Here is a 25,213-nt window from a genome sequence, read left to right on the forward strand (position 1 = left end):
TTCTGTAATCGGTTTAGTTTTGTTTGTCTCATAAAATGACTTCTTCTTGGGACACGTTGGTAGAGAAAGCAGTATCTAAACTAGATACACTGAATCTACTTCGTTCACTCTGACCCATTCAGTCTCAACAACAACTACACATGAAAAAGATTTCAAGACTTTCGATGGGTTATAATCATGGGACCGTTCTTCAGTTGAAATTCAACTCTCAGAATTCACTTTCCAGGAATGGGTTCATAATGTTCCTAGCTCTAGTAAGTAACCATTCATTCTTTTTTAGATAGTTAGAGTAAATTTTGGGTTGAAAGACAATGGCTCTTGTGATTTTTATAGGAGGTAATGGAAATATGAAACCACCCGGGTCGTTGCAAAAGCTTATTCTCTTTTCAGGAAATGATTATCTAGGCTTGAGTTCTCATCCAACGGTCTGTAGGGCGGTTGCAGAGGTATGCTTTTCTTTGTAAATAATTTTTATGTCATTTGTTTAGACATTGTTAACCTTTGTATTCAGGTAGCACTACAACATGGGATAGGTCCAAGAGGTTCTATATTGATATGTGGATATACAGACTACCATAGACTGCTAGAATCTTGCTTAGCTGATTTAAAGAAAAAGAAGGTACTTCTTTGTTAATAAGTTTATTGACATTATCTTTTCAGTGGTTTAGTCATTGATAAACAAGAGGTAGAATACTTCAATTTAAGGGACATTCTTTAAGGGTGTTTTTTTTGTCTTAAACTTTCTATCCTTAGCAAAAATCATACATACAAATGCATTTTTCTCTCTTATTAAGTTTGTGAACGAATAGACAAGTTTTGTGGTCTTAAAGATCTATAAGGCCATCTCTGTGGAGACTATTTTCTCCCTAAGCCTTTTAGTCCCATGCGGATGCTCATTTGGAGCTTTGTAGCTATGTTTTATTGTCTTTCAATCACATATGAGATCAATGTCGCTCCTCGATTTAGAAATCTATAAATGTATCCCTCTGTTTGTATTACCTTTTTTAAAATCCTCAATTTGTTCTTTACTTCTTTACTTCATTGTCTATGTACTCACAATCTCACATGCCGCTACTAACATGAAAACATGCATGTCATTGAACTTCTTCATATTTGAGTTAGGTATTATTTGAATTCTAAATATCTACTTATGATAGCAGTGCCTACAGCCCAAAGTTCATATTCTAATAATGTGCTTCTATTGAATTAAATATTTGTATGACAACCAGCCTTATGTCAGAGCCTAGTTGGTGCAGCTTTGGGTTTGAGGTCATAGCACTACACTCAACATTACGTTTTTAAACCCTCAAGCAAAAGAAAAAAAAAAAAAAACTTATAACAAGTTTTATTAGTATGGAATCACGTCGGAGGGAATGTCGGATGCAATGGCCTTCTGAAGAAAACCTACACATCATTTGCACATTTAGTTGTTCACATTATTTACATGGTATTAGAATTAGCCTTAGTTTATCATTGGTGTGTTGATTGAAGTTGCTTTCGCCTTTAATTCACATCACATATGTTTATGGGGATATAGAATCAAGAAGTATATTACAACACCAGACTACAAAGTTCTTCCTCTGTGGACTTATATTTGCAGCAATGGAAATTTATGTAAAAATGACTCATGACATACTAATGATATCAAATCGGAAGTATATTAGAGTACAAGACACAAAGACACAAAGTTGTTCACCTGTTAGTATGTTTAAATGCTCCTAAGTTGCCTAAGATGGGAGAGAACATTTTCAATGCATGAATTTGGAACTTTTTAAGTCTTGCAACACGATCTTACCTTACTCTTCTTTGGCTGCATAGCGACCTCATTTACATGAAAGCTTTTAGTACAATTGCTACACTGCATACATGCTTCCCTTTTAGTGCATCAACACCGTAATTTGGCGATCCTATAGGTTATTTGTATCTTTCACCATTTGATCGACGACTTTAATTTGCTTGCTTACAAATATGAATGATATTTGTGTAAGGCGTATTGCATTAGATCTTGTATGGCTTTCTATAAGGGTCACCCTTTTATTATTCACATTACTCGGACTTTGCAATTATATTCTCCCTCTCTTTTTGTTTTTCTCCTCAAACAAGTGTCGCTCACAGCTAGACACGTATGGATCTCAGATGTATTTGCAACACCCTATAGGGTGACATGGGACTATTACTTTTCTGCTAGGGAGCATACATTGGAGATTGAGTCATGGGAAGAGCCTGCAAAATTGGAATATGTATGTTCTTCACCTTCTCTGTTGCTTTGCAACATATAAATATCATTATGTCTGACAGAGAGGATAGTTTTGGTGCTTTTTCATCAGGTAAAGTAGCATGGAATATCTGTGTTTCTTATGCCATCAGGGATGCTTGGAACCTTGATGTCTCTAATCGATGTTTTACCTCTCTTTTCAAACTCTGGTTCCATGGGAACATAGCCTTTTTACAGAAGCACATGGGAGCATCATTTGAAAAACTTGCTAAGCCTTGGATTACAATGATCAATCTAGACAATGTCCATTCCGGTGATTTCCTGGCAGTCTCAAAGATTCGTGGTCGATGGGGTGGATTTGAGACATTAGAGAAATGTGTAACTGGTGCTTTTGTTGGTCACACTACAGTCTGTTTAAAGGATGATATGGGGAATCTCTGGGTTGGTGAATCAGGACATGAAAATGAGAAGGTATGCTAATAGCATCTTGCGGGATGCTCATCCTAAGAATTCCTCAGAAGTAGAAGAGTTAGGATTGTAATATTATCTACTCCTTAGTGATTTCGTACTGCATAGTTGCATTAAGATGATACTTCTATAACGAGGCTATTTGAGATTTTTTACTTTCAAAGAGAAAAAGAAGTAAACAGTTCTATATGTTTCACTAAACTTTTTTTTTATATCCTTATGATTTTTTGTCTTTAATGTATAGAAGCATATAAATCATTATAAGTAGAAGTGTGCTTTGGTTATTTGACAGGGACAGGAGATCATAGTGGTAATTCCGTGGGAGAGGGTGGTGGAACTAGCATTGAAGGATAACTCTAATCCATAGGTAGCATTGCTCCCGTTACACCCGACTTGCGTGCAAAGTTTAACGCCATCTGCAAAGATGGGCTTATGCTCGAGCATGACGGAAAAACCTTATGGCTACCATAACATGATATTCAGTTGGATTGATACCATAACGACAACCGTCCACCTCCTCCGGACTCTCACTTGGTAAGTTGCTATACAGTCTTAGATGTGTCAAGTTTCTCTAGAGGATTTTTGTGTTTATATATGATTCATGAACTACTATATGGATTTTAGACCCTTTTCGTGTTTTTCAGTTTTTCACCCTGTTTAACATATTTTATATTGTGGAGAACATGTATATCTATGACTTAAGGGAAGTTTTAATCTCCATCTATTCAAGCCGTGTTCCTTTCCTTGGTGGGGACAACGGAACTGATTATGTTGTACTATATGCAAAGTGATATGTCATACAACAACCTCTGATTTTTAAATCCTATAAGGCCATCTCTATGGAGACTATTTTCTCCCTAAGCCTTTCACCCCATGCGGATGCTCATTTGGAGCTTTGTAGCTATGTTTTATTGTCTTTCAATCACATATGAGATCAATGTCGTTCCTACGATTTAGAAATCTATGAATGTATCCCTCTGTTTGTATTACCTTTTTTAAAATCCTCAATTTGTTATTTACTTCTTTACTTCATTGTCTATGTACTCAACAATCTCACATGCCGCTACTAACATGAAAACATGCATGTCATTGAACTTCTTCATATTTGATTTAGGTATTATTTGAATTCTAAATATCTACTTATGACAACAGGTGCCTACGATCCAAAGTTCATATTGTAATAATGTGCTTCTATTGAATTAAATATTTGCATGACAACCATCCTTATGACAGAGCCTGGTTGATGTAGTTTTGGGTTTGAGGTCATAGCACTACACTCAACATTACGTTTTTAAACCCTCAAGCAAAAGAAAAAAGAAAAAAAAAGTTTATAACAAGTTTTATTAGTCTAGAATCACGTCGGAGGGACAAACGGATGCAATGGCCTTCTGAAGAAAACCTACATGTCATTTGCACATTTAGTTGTTCACATTATTTACATGGTAGTCTAACTGGCACATATACTTGCAGGTGGTGAATAAGAACAACCAAACAAAGGGACCAACAAAGAGAAGAGAATGCACCAATAGGTTATAGAGTGACGTTGGACTGGCGACACATATGTATATTTTTATAGTGTGAAGCTCCCCAATTAGGAAAGAAGAAGGTGGAAATCGAGCAATACATCTCTGGGTGTGTACACTATTGTTCTATTTGGGACTGCAGGTTCATCTAATGAACTTAGCACAAGTGCTACTTTATTAGACCACCAAATGTTCCTGCAACTTCATCACATGACAATTGACAAAGGAAGGACTTCATCGGTTTACTTTTTGAGCATGCTCTTTGTTTTGTATTCGTTGTTGTAAAATGATTGGAGAAAGCATGGACGAACAAATATTTTGCTTTAAAATGGTGATTGTTTTTGTTCTATTTTACCATGTTTGGTTATAAAATTGGCAAAAGCGCATATGCGTAGTGTTTATGCTTTTCGATCTTTCTCAATGGCTCCCAATTGGCTTACAAACAATCAAGTTTCTTAAAGACTCATTCTATTTGCACCCAAAGGGCGTGCTATACATAATATATTATATACATATAAATGTTAAAAAGCTCAAAATGCTTATCAAAAAGTATCCACGTAATAACTAAACCAGTTTTGTCAATTTGAAATTATTATTAATCTTCCCGTCAAATAAAGCACAATAAAAATTTTCTAACGCATGAAAATTCAAACTTTAAACTTTTTACAGAAATGCCAATGTGAATGGTTACTGAGGGTTTTTTTTAAGGGTTTCGACTGGTTCTAATCCGTGTCTTCACGCACAATATCATATATACTTAAGTTTATGTACCTGAAGGTCTATTACTCTGTTATACTATTTAGTTGAGGTTTCCACCCGTTTTTTGCTTTTCTATTTTTCGATTGTTACGTACTTTGATTCGAATGATATTTCATTTGATTTTTTAGATAATACAACTAAGGTCAGCCTAGGTTTACTGGTGAAGTCCTGTTAATGTTAATAAGTAGCAGAGATGCAGGGTAGTTGGCCATAAGCATATTAGGATATGTGTCAACGTCATAACTGAAGAACATCCCAACTCCTCTGTTGTAATTATAGATGTTAAAATGTAACATGAAAAAATTGATTGGGTATTTGGGTGATCGAAAGAATACCCCGAGTCCTACTGCAAGCAGACCTTGGTTTCTGTTTAGCTACTCTTACCATCTCATATAATATGATTTTACACTCAAATTTTGAGTAGATAATAAACTTAATTGTTTTTAAATTGTAATGAAGTAGTCGGTCATACCTCAAGAAATCTTTCCACCAACAAGGGCATGGAACTAAAATAAGCCTACACTTCCCCCTTTCGTGTGTGCCAAGTAGGACTATCTAATGCAGGACTGATGATCCTTCAGAAATTGTGTGGGATCCAAAGTACACTGGCTTTGTACAGTAACCGCACATAGATATTGGAAGATGTAATATACTAATTTAGGATGTAATAGTGTGTTCAAACTATATTCAAGATGTCATACTAATTGTAAGATGTATGCCAATGATGGTGTTTTGTTAACACTTTTTTATACTTTCTGGTTGTTGCATTGAAATGAATTGGATCTTGGAAAATGTTGCACAGATATACAAGTATACACATTTTTAATCTTAGATAATGTGCTTACACACATTAATGTGTTATTTATTTATTATTTTGGTTAAGATATATTACATCAACGTGTTCTCATTTATAGGAGCTGCAACAAAATAAGCAAATCTATAATGTGAGTTTCCAAGTACGTATCTACTATCTACCTAAAACTATTATATTTGTTGTGCTTCTTATTTACTTTTCAATATTAACCACGTGCACGTGCATTTTGCTAGTATATTTTAATGTGTAAGAAATGATCCATTTCACATTCACACGGAACTTTCCGGCTTAAGTCCATGGTGGGTCCCCGGTTTATCCCTAATGGGCTTGGTTACCTAGTCTACTGCTCTAGCGTGGTTACAGCACCCAGCTCTTTTTGGGCCTGTAGCCGTAAGAAACAGCATGAAGAAAGGTAAGAGAAGAACAAAACTGCGAAAAAAAGGTCCCCTTGGACTGGCCTTTTAAGTCTATGTTTGCGATTGATGATAGAGATTCTGAGTGAAAAACTGAAAAGCGGAAGTAAATTTTATAAGAAAAAATAAGAAGGGACAGCAGTATTAATTTCTGAACTTCAGTCGCTAATTAATTATATATAAGGAGCATCATGTAGCTGGTCTGCTGGTCCAATGGAAGTGGCAATACAGAAGCCCAATGAGTATATACTATTTGCATTCACAGATGGAGAAGTACAGGAATAGAAAAATCTCTCCTCAAGAGGATTACTATACATTAATACAATTTTGAATATGATGGAGCAATTTGCCTTGACTTTAATTACATTAGTTTTTTCATCTGCCAATAAATTCAAATCTTCTGCTCCTTATCTTACACCAGGACTTGTTCTAATAAACACTACAACAGCCTCTGACTTTTAACTAAAATCAACATCTAAATTAGGAAAAAATAATTTGAGGACGTAGGTCTTAGTTAATAACAATTAAGACGAACACTTCCAGACCCAGTATCAACCAACCTTCATGTTTTCACTGGAAATATTCATCTCTTTATGCCTGTGTAGAAGGTCAATAATCATAATCCTCGTAGGAGTCATAAATTCGATGTAGGTTAACAGTTGCAGGAAAAGACTGAGAGGTTATATATACCTTACCAATGTGGGTGAAGACATATCTGGTATTTGCTTCAATGTTTCCTCGTCAGTACCTATTAATTGCTTTGATGCTTCCTCGTCTGTACCTATCTGTGTGTTTGGATTTGCAAGAAGTGGTAAGTCCTTGCCATTTACAGGAGGTGCTAAGTTCTTGCTATTTGCAGGAGGTGGTAAGTCCTTGCCATTTACAGGTGGTGCTAAGTTCTTGCTATTTGCAGGAGGTGCTAAGTTCTTGCTATTTGCAGGAGGGGCTATGTTGTTGCTAGTTCTCACTATTTTAGCCCTTCTGTAACATAAAACAGAAGATTAGCTGAAGAATCTGAGATCAAAACCGACAAAACTGAAATTATTTTCTCTCATACCTGACCAGTGTCTGCTTGGAATTGATTGTTTTCCGCTTTAGCATTCCTTACATAAAGTAAACCAAAGTCAGCTCCAATAAAGAATGCATCCATTAAGTGCAAGAATAAAGCTTAATCACCTGTTTTAAGAGCCGAAGCAGTAGAATTGGATCTTCGATTTCCCCTCTCAGCCTTGATTGAAGCAATAACAGAATCTACAGCAGGCCCTAAACCTTTCCTCCCCACAAATTTCACCCCAAGTGTTTCAGATAAATAATGCAACCTCATCTCATCACCCCCTCTTACCTCTCCTAAATCAAGAACCTGCTGCTTTGATAATAAAGTGTAAACATGGAGCTGTTGCTGCTGATTAAAATGGGATTGTAGCTGCTGAAAAAGTAATTTATTAGAGTGCTGTTGATCTGTCTTTGTTCCGTCACCACTCTTTTTCCGGGATCCACTAAATGTGACTCTTACAATTGCTGTTGATTTGGGATCAGAACTTCTGCGAGGGAAAATAGCAGAAAAGCTCCCAAACTCTAGATTAGGCTCCCTGAATAAGTCCGCAAGAAGAGCTGCACAAGACTGAGCATCCTTTGATGGGCACCTTTCAACTCTATTCTGCATGGCTCGAGCATTTGCATGGTGAGCCATACTAGCTGCTTCTCTCAGTCCACTTAGAAAGGCCCCATGCATTGTCGCAGGATATCGCCTATTGGTGGCCTCCCCTGCAAAGAAAAGCCTGCCATCCCCAACACTTTCAGCTAAGATGTCATAGTCATCGCCAGACGCTCCCACTGCAACATTAGAATAAGATCCTAAACTGAAGGGGTCACTGCCCCACCTAGTGCATACAGTTTGAATGGGCTCAGGAACGTCAATCCCCTGTGGTTCATAAATGCCTGTGTCAATAAATTTTGTATAATTCATCAGACAGAGTTCTAATAAACCTTGTCAAACCCCAAAATAAAAGAGGATATAAAGAAACGTACCCTTGAGAATCTGAAGGACTCGATCCACTGCGTCAGTTGGGGGCATGCTCTCAAACTTATGTGCAGCTTCCCCAGCTACTAGAGCAATCAGGAGGGGCCCACCAGCTACACTCGCATAGCTATAAAACAGAAAAAATTCCCCCCTGCGGCTAGAGTCATCACAGAGGTGTCCAAACGTCTCAAGGTCTGTGCTCCAGAAAACATGTGGAAACAGCATAGCAACCTTATTTAACAACCCAAATCCCAGCCTCTTTATCCCATCAAGCTTCCTCTGAGGAAGCTCCGGAATGAACTTAACAGAACCATTCTTCAAGACCCCAAGTGGAACCGTACAAAGTGCCATGTCACCCTCAAAAGTCTGATTCCCTGTAATAACCTGTACTCCATCACTACCATAGCGAACAGTGTGTACCGTCTTCTCATATGAAATGGGCAAGTTCTCAGCTAAAGCCTGAACCAGCCTCCCATTCCCTCCAGGCAAGAAACAATGATCTCCTCCCATATCGTAAGGATCGTCCTGATCCCAGAAGGCAAGTGAAAGCCTGGACAGTAATCCTGCATTAGCATACTCCAAATTCGCCAGATGCCAATTGAATAAGTTCATCTCCTCAGAATTCACTGCCTCACCATAAACCTCTCGAAAAGTTTCCAACGCAGCACCAAGGGAAACATCCACCGAAACCTCACCCATCAACTGCCTAATCTTGCTAGCATTATCTAAAAGTCTGTTAAACGCAGCCTCCACCTTAGAATCCACATCATGGTCAACCGGACTACCATCAGGACGATAAAGCGGACATTTATCTCTAACCTTATGAAGCTGATAAGACAACTGCCTAGCCAAAATCCCAAGCGGATTCCCCAGAGTACCAGTCAAAACACTCCCACCTAAATCCGCCGCCGCAATCTTACTCCCCCCTTCCATTTTCTTGGTATAAACTCTCCCACCCGCCCGCTTCCTCCCTTCCAAAACAATAACCTTAAACCCAAATGCCATCAACTGTCTGGCAGCGGCTAAACCCGCTAACCCAGCCCCAATAACAATAACATTCGGTTTACTCGCCTCAACAAAAACCTTGTCTCTAATAGCCGAGGCAACACCGAAATTAACATAACCATGCGAGACTAAAAAACCATACGCCGAATTCAAAAGGGGTTCACAATGAGGTGGAATAATACCAAGAAACATATCTTTACACACCCAACTCGATACATTCTCTCTCCACTTAGTCAAAATATGATTCCTAATCAAAATGTAGTTAACTTGCTCAATCCCACCCACAACTGAAACAACCCCAGACTCAATTTCTTCTTCGGTTAGAGAATCGGCTGGGAAGCCAGATGATAATGCAAGTAATGCTTCAGATGTAGCTTCTTTATTAATAAAAACAATCTCTTCAGAAAAATCATGAACGGTATTTGTCACATAAGTATTGTTTTTTTCTAGTTTAGTAAAAGAATTATTAATAAGTTCGTTTATCTGACCGTTATTATTGTTAATACCGTTGGAAAGAAGAGTGGGCAGTGGAGCAAATACCTGTTTTTGGAAAGAGAGCGAAGATAGTTTCTTTATTGTTCTTGCTTTTCTTTTCTTCTTGGGGATTGTCACCAGTGAGTTTAAGAATGGGTTTGGGGTTGAATATGTTGGAATGTTCGTGTTTTGAGGATTGGCTTGTGTGGAGCTTGAGATTTCTTCTTCTGTCATTTTTTTTTATGTTTCTTGAAATTTTTTACAAGAAGAAGAAGAAGAAACGCATGTGGGCTTTGCACTGATACGTGATCCATGGGCTTGGACCTACCTAAAAGTCTATTTTTTCTGTCTTGTTTTGACTTTTGACATGTTTTTCAGAAGAAAATTGGAATTTTGGAACCAGGTTGCTTTAGCTTGCACCTCAATCTTCGTAACCATGAGAAAATATTGCAGGGTGTAGTACAGTACTAGTACTTTAAATCTGTCGAAATAAGATTCTGCTTAAAATTTTATGCATAAATGGAACAATATAGATGTTTGAGTTTCAAGACAAATAGAGATATAGAAGCACTAGCAGACTTTTCTGTTTATATGCATCTATGGTTTCCCATGGTTGCTTACTTGCAAGTTTGCAACATCTGCTACCAGAAAAGATTGTTCCACTTCCCTTCAAAACAAGTGCTTTAAAAGCAAAGGTCACCACAATAACAAAAAGGCAGAAACATGCAGAGGTGATCCCAAAATAACACAGCAATCTCAATCCTAAAACGGCCAAATCCTATGACAGAAACACGCTTTCCAAACTCATATTTGTTTATCTAAATAGTCAATAATTCCCAGTGTATCAGTATCAGACTATCAGTTTGCATTCCTATTCCCAATTTTACCTGCACCACTCCAACTAGATCTGCAGAAATGTGGAAAGTTGATATGGGAGGTTATATTACAAAAACTACATTTCTAGGAAAAGAAACTGGATGGTCACAAATAAGAATATCGTTTTATTTCTAAACGAAACAAACTAAAGAAAAGGATAATAAAAAAAGATGGTCATGATCCTGACACCAACTAATCTAATTTCCTTGGTCTCATCAATCAATAGTAACTCCCACTTTGCCTATTAGCCAAACAAAGATACAATAAACATAGTTTAATCCTCAAGAGTTTGAAGTAATGTAAACACACTACCTGTGCAATAAGATTGCGGACTTCCCTTCTCACATAGAAGTCAAACTCTGTGACTAGGGACTGAATCCTTATGTTTCTACCACCTATTAAGTTATCTTGACACAAAAGGAAATGGCGGGTGACTGAAGTACTGAAACTTTCAGAACCCCGATCACAAGTCTAGACCTACACTAACAGTTCTCTACTACACAAAAGTGACTAGTATAATAGGCAGAGACGCAGAGGAAGAAACATTTAGCTTAGCGGCTCATTGCCTCGACACAGACACACAGTAAGAAGAAGCCTCGACGCATACACACAACAAGAAAAAGAAGATTTACCCCCCATATAAGGACATTAGACAATCAGGTAAGTATCAACAAACAGCTTGTGCACCCCAGGATGAGTTACACTTATCAATAGATTATAATGGGAACTAAATATCTACTTCAAGGTGATAGAAATTCAGTCTCCTATATCAAAGTATCAGACAAAAAAGTTCCAAAGATTGATCTTCCACAGTCCACACCCGCTATTGAAACCTAGAAAATATTTGATACGAAAACCACCTTAACAGCTTCTGCTAAAGGCCTTCTCTTTTGTTTTTAAATTAGATATGATATCTGTGAAAGGACCCCAACTTATGACATTGAAACAAAAGCATGAAGCACTAAGCTTCTGCAAAGGCTTGATTGGGCAGGTACAGTATTGAAGAAGAGAAAAAAAAATACGTACAGTAGTGTAAAGATAAAAACAAAAAATTAATAATAACAAACTAATATAATAATATAATATCCTGCCCTTTAGGTATTAGAACTACCACTATAAATATCCCAAATATACTATGTTACATTGACACGGGTAGGTGTGTCTGTATCGGACACGGATATGAATTGTCAGACACAGCAAAATATCAAAATTCGAGGTAAATTACATACGTGTCCGACACCGACACGTGGATACGTATCTGACACGGATTTTTTTCAAAATATGGCGTGTCCATGTAACCTAGCAAACTCATCTGAAGAAAATATACCAAATACAAACTCATCTTAAATACCTAAATATGAGGAAGAAGATAACTCCCATTCTGTTTGAGAATTGGATGCATAATTGGGCGAAAACCGTGACATGACATTCTTGGGTGACCCACAAACTACGGTACCTTGAAATCCATGGACATGCGCATGAGGGAAAGTTAGTCTTGGTATAATAGAACTGGCTGTCTGGATGCTTATGCAACTATATGTTAGTCAACTTGCAGCACGTTTGACCTTTAAATACCTTTGTATGATTTATTTTGGATATCAACTGAAATATATTCTTGATTGGACAAAAAAAAGTAAATCTTGTTTTAAGGAGGCACAGCTAATTATTTAACAACCCAAAGAGGTCTTAATAAAGAATTGATGATGTGGCAAAAACAAAAGAAATGATTATGACGTTGAAACCACTCGCATATTCTTAATTGTCTTATACTCAAATAGTAAGTCCTACTTCTGCTTGTTATCCAAAACAACACAGACTTCAGTATATATCTAATCCTCTGCTGAAGTAATACAAGCATTTTTGTGTAGCAGGTTGGTGGCGTTTCCTTTCTTACATAGATGGCCAATTCTGCGACTAGGTGTGATTTATACTCTACTACCTATTGAATTATCTTGACAAAAAGGGCAATGAGTAGTGACTTGAATATCGAAACTAACCAGAATCCCATTCTCAGGGACCTGACCATAAGGACCTAGACTAACAGTTCTCTACTACACAGAAATGATTATTATAAGAGGCAATTTAACACAATATCAACCTTAGAGGCTAAACTACCCTTTGTTGGTTAACACAAAAACAACTACCACCATTCAAGGACTGTACAATCAGGTAAGCAGTAACAGTCCCACTAGAGAGGGAACACTTCACAAAAGATTAGGTTTGGCTCATTCATGACATCTCTTCAATACAAGAGAAGAAGAGGTCTTTCATTCAGAAAAGGATGAGAAGCTGGGTGCTTCCAAATTGACCGTGTCCTATGGAAGGATAACCATCTACACATAACTGGATCAGAAAGTACAATGTTGGCTTTAGGTATCTAGTTGCAGGTGAACGAAATTCAAGGTATTCTTTATCGGAGCAAACAAAAAAGTTGCAAAAATATGGGCTTCCACATTATTAATGTCACCTTATGGGTATCCTACTGGCTATTACCACAATAGATTGTGTAAAGGCCTGGTTGTGCAGTTAATATGTTGACAAAGAACAGAAAATATTTGAATTAAAATTATTATGTTTAAGGACTGCATTCCAACTGAGGCTCTTCCCCCATCACTCTTATGCGTAATCCATGACATAGACAGATAAACACATTTTACTTAACGTCTAGTAATAGCTTTTTCTAAAAGCATTTTAGTATGGCGCACAAAGGGCTCCAAACATCAAAGCTCTTCTCCACCCATTCATATACGTATTAGGAGTAGACTAATAAGTCTTATTCTAATAGATTTTCCAATATTTCTAACATTCAACCAGTAAATTAAACTATAAAAGAAACTCATGAGGGATGGATACTTACATATTAGACACTGTTGAAATTATTGGCCCTGTTTCAACGTTTGTATTTGGCTATTCTCTGAAGGGGAATTTTACAATAGAAGTGGAGTTGGCGATTCGGTTCCCGTTTCTAAAGGAAAACTCCATTTCTCCTCTTGGCAGAGCGACATTGTTGGGGAGATTGTCCCAAACATTTCCAGGAAAGAAGCCAGCTTGAATTGCAGACGCAGCACCCACAACAACTGCCTCATCAGGATTCACCTTTTTCCATGGAATCTTCCTAAATATCTCAGCAACAACTTCTTGCACTTTGGGAACTTTTGCCATCCCCCCACAAGAAGGACCTCATTCACATATTCCGCAGTTATACCAGCTTCATTCAAACAGCTCGCACATAAACTTCTCGTCCTTTCAATCAAGGCTTTTATCAAATTCTCAAACTTTGATCTAGTAAGTATGATGCTTGGATGTCTTGTGCCTGATGCATCAGCTAAAATAGAATACCAGTTGATCTCAGCTTCTAAATAAGATGAGAGCGCTATCTTAGTGTCCTCAGCCAATAGGCGAAGCCTCTGGAGGGCCAACTTGTCCATCGAAATATCAATCCCCTCAACTCTTTTGATCTCAGTCACCAAATACTCCACTATGACATCATCAAAGTCCTTTCCACCCAAGAAAGGATCATGCTTTCCTACACATTGGAAATCACCATTGGAGATTCCTAGTAATGAGACATCAAAGTTCCTACCACCAAGATTAAGGACTGCTATAACACTGCTTTTTTCTAATCAACCCATGGGAAATTACAGCAACCACGGACTCATTAATAGCTATCAGCAGATCCAGGCCTGCCATTGATGCAGCATCCAATATCGTGTTATATTGAGCATCAGTCACGTCTCTAGGAAATGTGATGATAGCATTAGATACCGACTTGAAAAGGTATTTCTCCGCAATCTTCTTTAAGTTGGCAAGAAGCTTAGCTGCAATTTCTGTTGGAGAATACTGCCTACCATGGGCTTCAACCCCTGCATATCCATTGGGAGCCCTGACTATCCTGTAAGGAACAATCTCCATCTCCTTCCTTATAATGGGGTCATCAAATTTGCGGCCTAATAGATGTTGAATCCCACAAATCGTATTTTTAGGATCATCAACTGCCCAAAGTCTTGCCTCTTCACCAACAAAATAGTCCCCTTCTCTGACATAAGCAACGACTGATGGAGAATTGACAATCACCTTAGCGCTTTCTCCTTCAATAACTGCCATCCGTGTATTGGTGGTTCCAAAACCCATACCGATCGATATGGTTGCTGATCCCTGCTTTGGTCTCTGGTTCAAGAACTAAACCTACACTATTCAAGAAGCCCATATGGATGAATGGTCTTGCAAAATTCATACTGAAACATCTACCAGATGTGTGTCTCAAGGATCTCTGAAGAACCCCCCAAGACACCATGAACAATCTATCCAAGAGAAACAACAAAAAAAAAACAAATAAATATAGTAACAGAACTAAAAGCGTAAAAACATCTAATGCAAGTAATGGTGAAATCTAGGATAAAATTTAGATTCAGATATTGAGTGAAAGTGTATCATCAAAGAACGTGTTAAATTCTTGCTACAACAGTTGTAATCTTTAGTGAATATCATGTAGTGTACTAAACCAGAACTATAGTTGTTTTGTGTTGTATTACAGTTAACCTAGGTTAGTTACATATGTAGAGGAGTAAAAAACCAAAATCCCCAACAAATCTGTTACCTGATATGAACTTAATACAAATTTAATAGACAACGCCAAAACCCCATATATACAAAACCCCGTGTCACATTACTTACAAATATACGGAAAAATGTAAGAGTGAAAATGAATGAACAACAAACTTTACCCAGTTTGTAAAGTAATAAGAGAGTGAACAAAAACCTCCCTTGCTTCCTCACTCCACCTCGTCAGCTCCTGACACTGAAAAGACAAAAAAAAAAGTTGCTTTTTTGCTGTACGTACTACATAGTAATGTATCTTTTGTCTTTTACTGAGTTGCATTTGTGCTGCACCAAGTTCATAATAATCTTACGGGACGACATCCATCCAGCTTCGATTCCCATAATAACGTATTGGTCTCTGAAGGTAAGTGGAATGATCATATACAATCTACCAGAAAGATTTGTTAACGAGTGCTAACTGCTATCCTTAACACTGAAATAGGCAATAAACTGGACGGAAGATTGAGTAATCTGGTTAGTAATTTCCAAGAATTCCTTCGGCTGCTTGGAACAACTTTAATATATCTGGGAGTCTCCATACATATGATAAGCTGGTACAAACAAATTCTTCTTACTGTTATTTTTTGTAATAACCACAGAGAAAATTGAAGGCTTTTACTGAAAAACTATTTGGGAGAGGGTAAAGAACCATCGCGGGACCTTTTTAAATGCAACGACAGTAACAGGATATGGGTGCAAATTATTAGATATTCTCGGAGAGAAAGTTCATATCAGAATCATGTAGCTGATAATCTGATACCAAAGCGCAGCACGAATAAGAAACAGTGTAATGATTCCACTACCTAGTATCCCATGAACATTTCTTAGTCCAGGATTTCCCTGGAAAATTAAACAAGCAGAAAATAAGTGAGAAAGTTTAACAAGAGTCACATTACTGTAAGTCCCCGGCCTACTACAAATCTGACCATTCAATGATGTTTAAGAGTCAACTTCCCGGAATTGGGCTTCTTTAGCTACCTTGGCAAGCAAAATTAAACAAGCAAAAAAGAAAAGAAAATATGCTTATTAAAGTATACTTTCTCAATACCTCAAATAATGTAGGTAGAGTTGTCTGTATGGTCAGAAGAGGGGCCAATAAGACCAGTAACAGCATGAGGGCTGCAAGCAAATACAAAAGTAATTGTCAGTATATGTATGTAATCACACAAATCATGAAATTATTTAGAGAATTTGGACAAATTCTAATGAGCAGATGATAAGAAGAGGACATAAATTTCAAAGAAAAGTGGTGCGTTGGACAAAGTGACAAACTAAGACATGATTATTACTGTACTCAAGTTACTAGACATCTTAGGTATCGAAAATAAGATGAATTGATATCAGTACAAGAACAAACAGATGAGGGATAAGCCTTGAGGTCACCTCTCAAATATAGGTTTATCAGATGTAAGTAAAGATGTCACTCCACCAGTTGCCCCGGGAGCAAAGAAGACAAACGTTCCAGCTAGAAGCTTTGGATGCAGATCTTTTGCATTCGCTTTCTCCTCCTGAAACGAAAGGCGATTAGATATAAGAATGAAACTGGAACTAAATGACAAAATTATATCAAGAGCTGATCGTGACCGATACAAAAAATATGTACAAATACTGGACTACCACACACTCAAGGACCGACTTACCACATCATCTGAGTACCGTATCCGGAACCCTAAATACGTTCCATAACCACCCAAAGCAAAAAGCACAACGGCCTGAAAAAGGAAAGTGGAAGAACGCATTACCAATTAGGTGGTATCAATTTAACTTTCGTATATCAAAGAGGACCAAGGGCTATTGTTCATCTATTTTCAGTATAAATGATCCGATTCTTATAACTAAGAGGTCCTGCTAATTGATTAAATATAGAGATTCATTTGTTGATCAAAACCTCAAAGAAGAGTGTAAGGAAAGCGATAGAAGTGCCAAAATTGCTTAATTTTTGCAATTTTGCAAGTAGTAGATGCAAACGATCCATACATCATCTAGGTTCAGTTCTGTATAATAGCTCATCGGGCCGTTTGCCCATAAAAGCCAGAGTAAATAGATTTTTCTCTAGACATTTTGCAGGATATGCAAGCGAGTCAGCAGGACGTGAGTAGATTAAGAATGATTAAGTAGATATCTGACCGGTAGGCAGGCACTGTATCCTTCTTCCACCTAAGAAATTCACAGGCGACATTATTAATGGTGCTTCTCTAGGGGATCTGGCAAAAGGATACCTAGCGTAAAACTAATGGAGCTGACTTGGCAGCAAGGCAAGGTTTTAAATTGAGCATGGAGAATAAGTTTGGTAACCGCAGTAACAGCAGACCAGCATTCATAGGTTGGGAAGCCTGCATATGATCTACCAATTACCTTCTTTTCTTATGGTATTTTGGTTTTGATGAGGATGGATTGACTCCTAACATTCCCCATTATACATGAATAACAATGTCTTAAAACAGATACAAGAAAAGTGAGGTAGATATTAAGGATTTGGGATAATAAATATGAAATCCAAACTCAGTATACCTTGAATTGCAGAGTACTGCTGACGACATCACTGACAAGCTCCCAGTTTGGACCCATATCATGTACAAGGACAACAAGTGCCTGAGAAAATAAATTTAGGACTTCCATTCACACAGCACGACAAGCCAAAAAGGTAATTAAAGTGAAAGAAACAATCACCTGATCTTCAAACAGAGACCACGGACTTCCAGACCCCGACTGCCCAGCAGGCGTCTGCTACAAATTTACGCACCCAAGTTTTAATATATAATTAACAAAAAAATGCTAAAACTAATGAATCAGATGGCAGTTCATTACTATCTCAGTCAAAAAAAAATGGCAGCAAAATCTAGCTGGTTGCACATTTTTACAGATCAGAGGATTGTTTTTATTGTTTTTTTTTTTTTTTTTTTTTTTTAGTGGGGAGACGGGGGCTCTGAATTCAAAACCAAATAACCTAAAGCTCAATTCCACAACACATAATAAAATAATACACCAGCCCAATGCCATTAAAACTTCTAAGGGAAATAACCTATTGAACTATTAGAAGACCTGGAAAAGTTAGGTGGTACATGATTGTTCCAATGAGAATAAAAGACCTATGTCAGATATATCATGTCAAGAATGATTGTGGTATGGAATGACTTTCCATTCAATTTTCCACATGAACATGTTAACAAACCAAGGTAAAAAGTTTGGAAGAGATGATAAATTTTAATTTATTTTCTAGACTGAGGGATGATTACCACTTTTCATTATACATTTTCTGCATATCCAACATTGCAACATCATTTCCAATCCGTAACAGCAAAGCAAAATTAAGAAACGTGACTCCAATAAGATGTGAAGACAGCTTGAACACGTTTCCACAGCGCCTCCCAAAAAAATAGTAACAATAAATCCATTTGTTGGTTACTCACATCTCTACAGTACTTGTTTAGTGAGAATCCAAGATCTTCATCAAGACAATGTGGAACCACTTTAAGATCACTCTACTTGATTAGGCACCCTGACTGTGTGTTAACTATATTATACAATTGTCATATTCATCTATGACCAACTTGACATTTCCACACCATCCAAATGTAATTTAAGGGCTTCATGGGCCAGACGCCCACATATAACTCGCTATACATTTAGTGGTAATTAAGTTGATCAATACACAAGATTACAAGAACGCAGTGCATATCAAACCTAACGGAACAATGCCCACTTAATTGGGATTCCAAGACCAAAACCCTGTAGAATCCTCCGCTGAAGGTGTTGCCCTATAGGCTTTTCCTTTTTTTCCAATTTATTGAGTAAACTAAAGATGACTACTTCACTCCCAAAAATAATTATCTATATATACAAACAGGTATACAACATCACCAAGGTATATTCACGGCGGAAATCTACACAATGATTTTTATGTAACACTGGATCATATCCTAACAGTTCCCAATACCATTTCCACCATCTTTTCAATATCTAGTCGTCCAATTTTTATAGTAAGTACCTCCACGAGTCTCTAAGCTTCTCTTTCTACTTTGCTCGTAATATAATATCCTTACTGAACAGAAAGGGTGAGAACAAGAAAATAACAATAGTACAAAACCAGTCTATCCAGTAACAAGGTCTTACCTTCAGTGCTTTAGTCTTCCTGCCACGATCCCGGCCAGTGATCATTTTCATAAACTTATTTGGATTGGACATATTGCTCATTTGGGAAGCCACTGGAGAAGGAACTGTCCCAGCTACTGGAGTAATGCTTTCAGAAGTATCTTGTAATTTCTTCAAGATCTTAGGCCTCTTTGTAGCATGTTGATCAAAGACACCTTTAGATACATCATTAATCATTTCAGTAGTGAATAACTATGCAATGCTTACGTTGATTAAACTGCTTAAATCATTTACAGAAAGAGAAAAACAAAAAAAGTACCACTGTTTCCGTTGGATTTGAAAACATGACTGCCCAATCTCTATTTTGAATAATCCCTCTGCATTTCAAATACAGACCATCAAAATGTGGTGGATCATGGAAAAAAAGCACAACCTTCACTCACAGGAAGTTAGTCAAGATTTCACAACAATGATCATCGCATCCAATAAGTATGACACAACTTTTTTTTAAAAATCAGAAACTGATTATATTATCTAAAAATGTCCTACATTGTCTATATTGTCTGCAAAATTTTACAGCATTCGGCATGACCGGCGCACTTAAATACAACTAACTCCCATGATGATCCATTTCTGGTAAATGCTAAAGCTTTTTACCTCTAACTATAAACATCAAAAGCTCTCAATTACATCAAACACCATTCGGTTAAATCTCTCGGAATCTAGGATGAAGTTAATGTCCTCAAAGATTGTGGATTTAGGATCAAAACAATGTGATTGCATCGTTAAATGATTAGCACTTAACAGATATGCGGCGTCAATCCTATTAATAATTTTCATACTGTTTGATTATTTCAAGGTTCAAACAAGCTGAACGAAATCTTCGAACAGAATTTAAAGTACAGTTTCATTTAAAACACAAGCACCTTCTTTCCATACAATTATTAACTGCCTGGAAGTTCAAAACCCAATGTTTTACTAAAAATCATCTAATTTAATGAGAACAGTCAGCCATACTTAACAGGGATTAAACCACCATTAAATACTTTCAACTCTTTCCCCACACCCCACAAATAATTGAATAAACAATGACAAATGTAATATAAAAGAAGCCCTAGAATATTAAAGCAAAAGTTTATTGGTAGACAAAGATTCTTCAATAACACAAAATCTTTATGATATCTTTACAACCTCTTGCATGAAAATATTGTTAAAAGGTTGGCTATACAGATATTCCAAAGGATAATCTACTAAGAAATTTTCAAGCAATCTACAGCAATTAGGGAAAAAATAAGAGGTTCAAACTTGTATTATACGTGACTGAATAAATGGCAGACCCTACAGAGTTCTTTTTTTTTATATATATATATTTTTGAGATAAAAGTAGTAACAATGGAACGCTCTGCTTAAAATCCTAATAAAGATTTGCTATAAATAAGTTTCTATAAATGCCGTCAAATTTGAGGTTAACAACATAATGCTTTAGAAATACACTATTTAGGTATTATCTGACTCTTAAGTCTCACACAAGCATCCGCCTAATACAATGGAGCTATTAACCCTCCTTTCAAGTATCCCATACCACCGCCCCCCCCCACCCCAAGTGCTTTGGTGCCTAGTTTAACCAGTTGTGTACTCTTTCAATATTTTTGATTTAACAGTGTAAGGTTTTGGAAGTTTAAACAGGTCTTCATAGAGATGACTCAAATTGTCAAGTGACATAAATGCCAAGTGATTTATTATACTAACCGACAATTTTACTATCTTCAATGTTACAAACTACTGCAAGTCAATCTACTAGTCTATACAAATAAATGTCAACATTCATAGTCACTTCACGATATCTTCGCAACTCAATCTATAACAGTAGAACATAAACGTCAGCATTCAAGATAATTTAGCGATATATCTGAATCACATAAACAAGTGGTTGACGGTGACTAAGCTAATCACATTACACTCACCTCAAATGTTGGCGTTCTTCCTAAGACATTTTGATGTGCCTACTGCACAACTTGTAACTTCTGTCACAAGCCTAGATGCTTTTAGTATCTCAACGTGCCTCAGGCATGTGTTTACCTACTTCCAACAAATGTTGTTGTGACTCGGGTTGTTTACCTTTGGGATGGCATGTGCCTAACAAGTCTTAGCAAATTTGGCAACAATCTTACTTTAAAAGATCTCATCCAAATCCCTTCACTTTTATCAAAGTTATGGTATTTGATCATTTGGAAAACCAAAAAGAACCACAGCCACAATGTTGGAAACATGTCCACCATATATACCCTCCAGTCATGCGCCTATTTGTCAATTTACATACTTTCTATTCACGCTTCATTTCATCGATCAGAACAGTTAATCGCAAGCCTATCCAATAAGAACTTCATGGCTTGAAAGTGTACCCGGCAGCCATACCGTATACTTTCTCGCCATACTAATCCGACATAATATGTAGACATAGACTCATACACAAACACACTTGACACTTTCCTTCTTTTTTAGATCAGTAAGCAGAGATAGTAGGCTGAGCACTTACTCATTACTTTCTTACCTTCGAAACACATTCCCATTCCGAAATAGCAATATACCTTCCATTAGAATTATTCTACTAACAAATGGAAATGCAACAAATTCCATTCATTAAGCAGAGCTGCACACACATTTCCTCGTATTTTAAAATAAAAGGAAGAATCTATTTATAACGATATAGAATTAAAGTCATCATAACACACTGTTCCCAAAACGTTGAAATCAATAACAAAGGCCTGGCCAGTTGGTCATCCTTGCAATGGTTGCATTTCTCATGCTTTCTGTTAACACGTGTATTAAATTTTACAAGCCCCCTCTCCTAACCCAAACCATGTTTAGTGCTGCATGAAACATTATTTGTAGTAGCTAAGTTAAGGTCAAGGACAACCTTCAATAAGAAATCAACCACTTCGGCAGGTGTCTTTAAAGGTTTCCAATAGCATCATTATGTAAATATTACGAGTCTCGGGTAAAGTAATAGTAATGAACTCCACAATCCTATTTGTCTGAAATAACTCCAAAAATAACCAGCAGCCACAATCCAGGAAATTTGAGGAAAACAATCTAACAATATCCACCTAAAGACATGGATATGCATATTCTTTCCAAAAACGTTCTTTACTCATCTCAGGTGGATATTGTTCAAATGACACAAATACATAAAAGCTGCCGTCGGAACCAAAAAGAATACCACTATATTAAGGGTTCCCTTTATTCATGGCAAATATTGACATAAAGATTATGTAAGCTTTAGAAATGAGCATTTAGGAAATAGAAAGTTGAACCAAAAGCTGTGTAGAAAGATTATACACCCTATGAAGAGTTCCTCTTTTATAATAACATGATACCTATCTGGTATAATAGGAGGAAAGGTACATATCCATTTCATTAAGCTTTGTTGGTTTTAAAAAAAGGTACTAGAGACACACTGACCAGAGACACGAATATTGCATGGAAAATCATCCTAGCACGTTTTATATTTAAACGGCAATAAATGTTTTGAATAAATTATGACAAACTATAAAAAAAAATTGACCATCCGCTAAAGTGATTGCTTTTAGGCACTGTAATTCCCCAAGTAAAAATAAATATGCTGGATTTTTCTAATACTGAGCTTTATGGGCCATTACAACTCTTTTTATGTTAAATAAGCCTATTATTTACCAGTCCCTCTTTTAAACTAGAAAGTAGAGGTTACACCAATTATCTTTCTAGCATTCTGACTTCAATAAAGGAAGAACCAAAAAGGTACTTTAGGGGACTTTCCAAATACATATCACGTAGTTTGGAGCTAACCAAGACATGAGCCAATAGCAACTACACATTGTGCAAATGCTCAAAATGAAAAAAAGGGCAAGGGAAACCATAAAAGAAAACAATCTTAAGAAGATGATAAACAGCATAAATTACACAAATGAAAGATATGAACCTTCTAAAACACAGTTACTAAAAAAAATTAAACCAAAAAAAAAAAACAGAAACTCATTATCAATAAAAAAAAAGGTCCTCTGATTGGTGGACTGTTGGAGAAAAAATATGCATCGGAGATCAAAAAACCTTATTTCAATAAAAAGAATAAAGTTCACCTGTTCATTTTCAACCATGGAATCAAGCTGCCATCTCTGCTCATATGGAGGACCCTGCAACAAAAGAGGATTCAGGCAACTTGAAGAGTGACATTATGGAAAATGAACAGAGGAAATGACCATACTTTTCCATAACATAGCCCCCATTCTCTGTTGAGTTCAACGAGTTCTTGTGAAGTAAATGTTTAGCATTTTTCTTCTTTCTAGGTTTCATTGATACCTCTGTACAATCAAATGGTAATTGCTCTCCATAGTCTCCAGAGTTTTCCAGATGTGAGATCCCCCATGAACAATACTCTGGTCATCCTGATAAGAACTGGTATCTCCACTGGAAGCATCAGATTTAAATGGCATTTGTACACCACCAGCAACTCCAGCACTTACAACACGCTGCACACGCTTGATTGGAATCGAACCAACATTTAGGTTGTTGGGAGGCCTTTTGCCCAAAATCAAAGGATTTTGGGTCCCTACTTTGTTTTCTACGAACTGCCCATATGGCAAATCAGCTCCAACATCATACGACCTTGCGAAGGACTTCTGTAAGTGTTTCCTTTTCTTCTGAGCAGATTTTGACGACTTACTAGCTTCAAAACCTCCAGGAAAATAATAAGCACCAGCTTCTCCTTCATCTTCTTCATGCAGATTGTCTCGAGTTCCAAGCTCTGAAAACCATAACCATGATATTAAGCATGAGCGACTCAAACAGTTGGGAGGGGGGGGGACCTTCTGAAGCACCATATATAGATGTCTCAACTTCCTCAGTATGTGTGCTCCCGCCAGTTTTCTGAGAGTCATGCCATCAGGACGAGTAAGGTAGAGCAGAAAGAGAAGCAAGAACAAGTTAATAAAGACACCTCTACGTTGGAATGATTATTCACATAAATATGGTCATACAACTTTAATGACTACTCATTTATCTAATTGATGCGAATACCAAAATATATTTCTGTTATATTACAGAATGCAAGACCAAAATAATTCAATTGAATAACTTCTGATTCAATTACATAAGTAGATATGTACTTTATGAGGCAAAGATCCCCCCTCCCCCTACACCACCACACACACACACCTGATAAACCTATGAAGCGCAAGAATTAATGGACAGTTGCCAATTCTAGCCAATTCTTTTTGTAGGCATTAAACAGTCATCCACTCATGAGTCATGACGTCGTAAATATGCACAAATAATCGGTATGATACAGATGGATTCCCAAGCTAAAAGTCACTTCCTAATACACTTGTTTTGTTTAAATTTCTCGATCCATAGTAGATGAGGACAAAATGTGGGAGAAAGTGTGCAACAGAGACATTTTATAGGCAAATAACAATCACAATGTAAGAAACATTTGTGTGAATATGACAATGCAGAAACAACGTTATCCACAACAAATAAATCAATCCTACACAAAGATCAATCATTCCACTAGACAAGACTTTAACACCCCCCAAGTAATAACCCAACACTTCTCAATATCAAATAGCAAGCATATAAAGTAAAACAATTAATGTAAAGGAGAACAAACTACAAGACAAAGATATATCGTGGTTCGGCAATTTGCCTACGTCCACACTGCGAGTTTCAAGCTTTCCTTGATGTCCGGAGTAACAGATTACAAGTCTCTCAATTCACATAAAGAATAAACACTCAACTCACAAAGAATTGCTCTCTTATAATATCTCTCTTTCTTGGTTTTGGTTAAGTTGGGTTTCTACGAAAAAACTTATATTTATACTGTTTCAAAAAAAACTTCCGAAATAGTGAATTAATGCTAAAATATGGTAAAGCATGGGTCGTGCCCTCGGCAAGCCAAAGTCGAGCGCGGGTTGCGTCTGA

The 25,213-nt window shown here is 37.0% G+C and overlaps 2 protein-coding genes, 1 long non-coding RNA gene and 1 pseudogene across 7 annotated transcripts; 1 reads left to right on the top strand and 3 right to left on the bottom strand.

Annotated features, from left to right (window-relative positions):
- Window positions 1-311: 311 nt before the first annotated feature.
- LOC147487452 (uncharacterized) lies at window positions 312-3,474 on the top strand (annotated as a pseudogene).
- Window positions 3,475-6,474: 3,000 nt separating this feature from the next.
- On the bottom strand, window positions 6,475-16,215 carry FLD (protein FLOWERING locus D-like protein). Of its 5 annotated transcripts, none has more exons than XM_086570060.1 (7): window positions 15,292-16,215; window positions 13,425-14,868; window positions 8,221-10,598; window positions 7,369-8,130; window positions 7,250-7,295; window positions 6,883-7,170; window positions 6,475-6,789 (listed from the first exon to the last, which is right to left on the bottom strand). In XM_086570060.1, the coding sequence occupies exons 3-7, from the start codon at window positions 9,923-9,925 to the stop codon at window positions 6,744-6,746; spliced, it is 2,847 nt and encodes a 948-aa protein (XP_086426186.1). In that variant the 5' UTR covers window positions 9,926-10,598; window positions 13,425-14,868; window positions 15,292-16,215; the 3' UTR covers window positions 6,475-6,743. The 5 variants fall into 5 exon arrangements, with proteins under 5 accessions (XP_086426186.1, XP_086426187.1, XP_086426185.1 ...); XM_086570061.1 differs by having other exon boundaries at window positions 6,888-7,173; XM_086570059.1 differs by having other exon boundaries at window positions 6,883-7,173.
- Window positions 10,236-14,671, bottom strand: LOC147487454 (heat shock 70 kDa protein, mitochondrial-like). The gene is made up of 6 exons (XM_086574038.1): window positions 14,196-14,671; window positions 13,881-14,146; window positions 13,499-13,746; window positions 12,565-12,615; window positions 10,441-10,509; window positions 10,236-10,358 (listed from the first exon to the last, which is right to left on the bottom strand). Exons 1-6 carry the CDS (start codon window positions 14,669-14,671, stop codon window positions 10,236-10,238), a joined length of 1,233 nt encoding a protein of 410 aa, XP_086430164.1.
- A 1,620-nt stretch (window positions 16,216-17,835) lies between the features above and the next one.
- LOC147487455 (uncharacterized) lies at window positions 17,836-24,665 on the bottom strand. Its single transcript, XR_015200801.1, has 6 exons — window positions 24,449-24,665; window positions 23,499-24,160; window positions 23,374-23,427; window positions 19,578-19,635; window positions 19,280-19,473; window positions 17,836-17,890 (listed from the first exon to the last, which is right to left on the bottom strand). It is a non-coding gene; the product is annotated as an uncharacterized LOC147487455 (long non-coding RNA).
- Between the last annotated feature and the right edge of the window lie 548 nt (window positions 24,666-25,213).

The sequence above is a fragment of the Coptis chinensis genome, chromosome 7 (genome assembly GCF_015680905.1).
Source record: "Coptis chinensis isolate HL-2020 chromosome 7, ASM1568090v1, whole genome shotgun sequence".
Lineage (NCBI taxonomy): Eukaryota > Viridiplantae > Streptophyta > Magnoliopsida > Ranunculales > Ranunculaceae > Coptis > Coptis chinensis.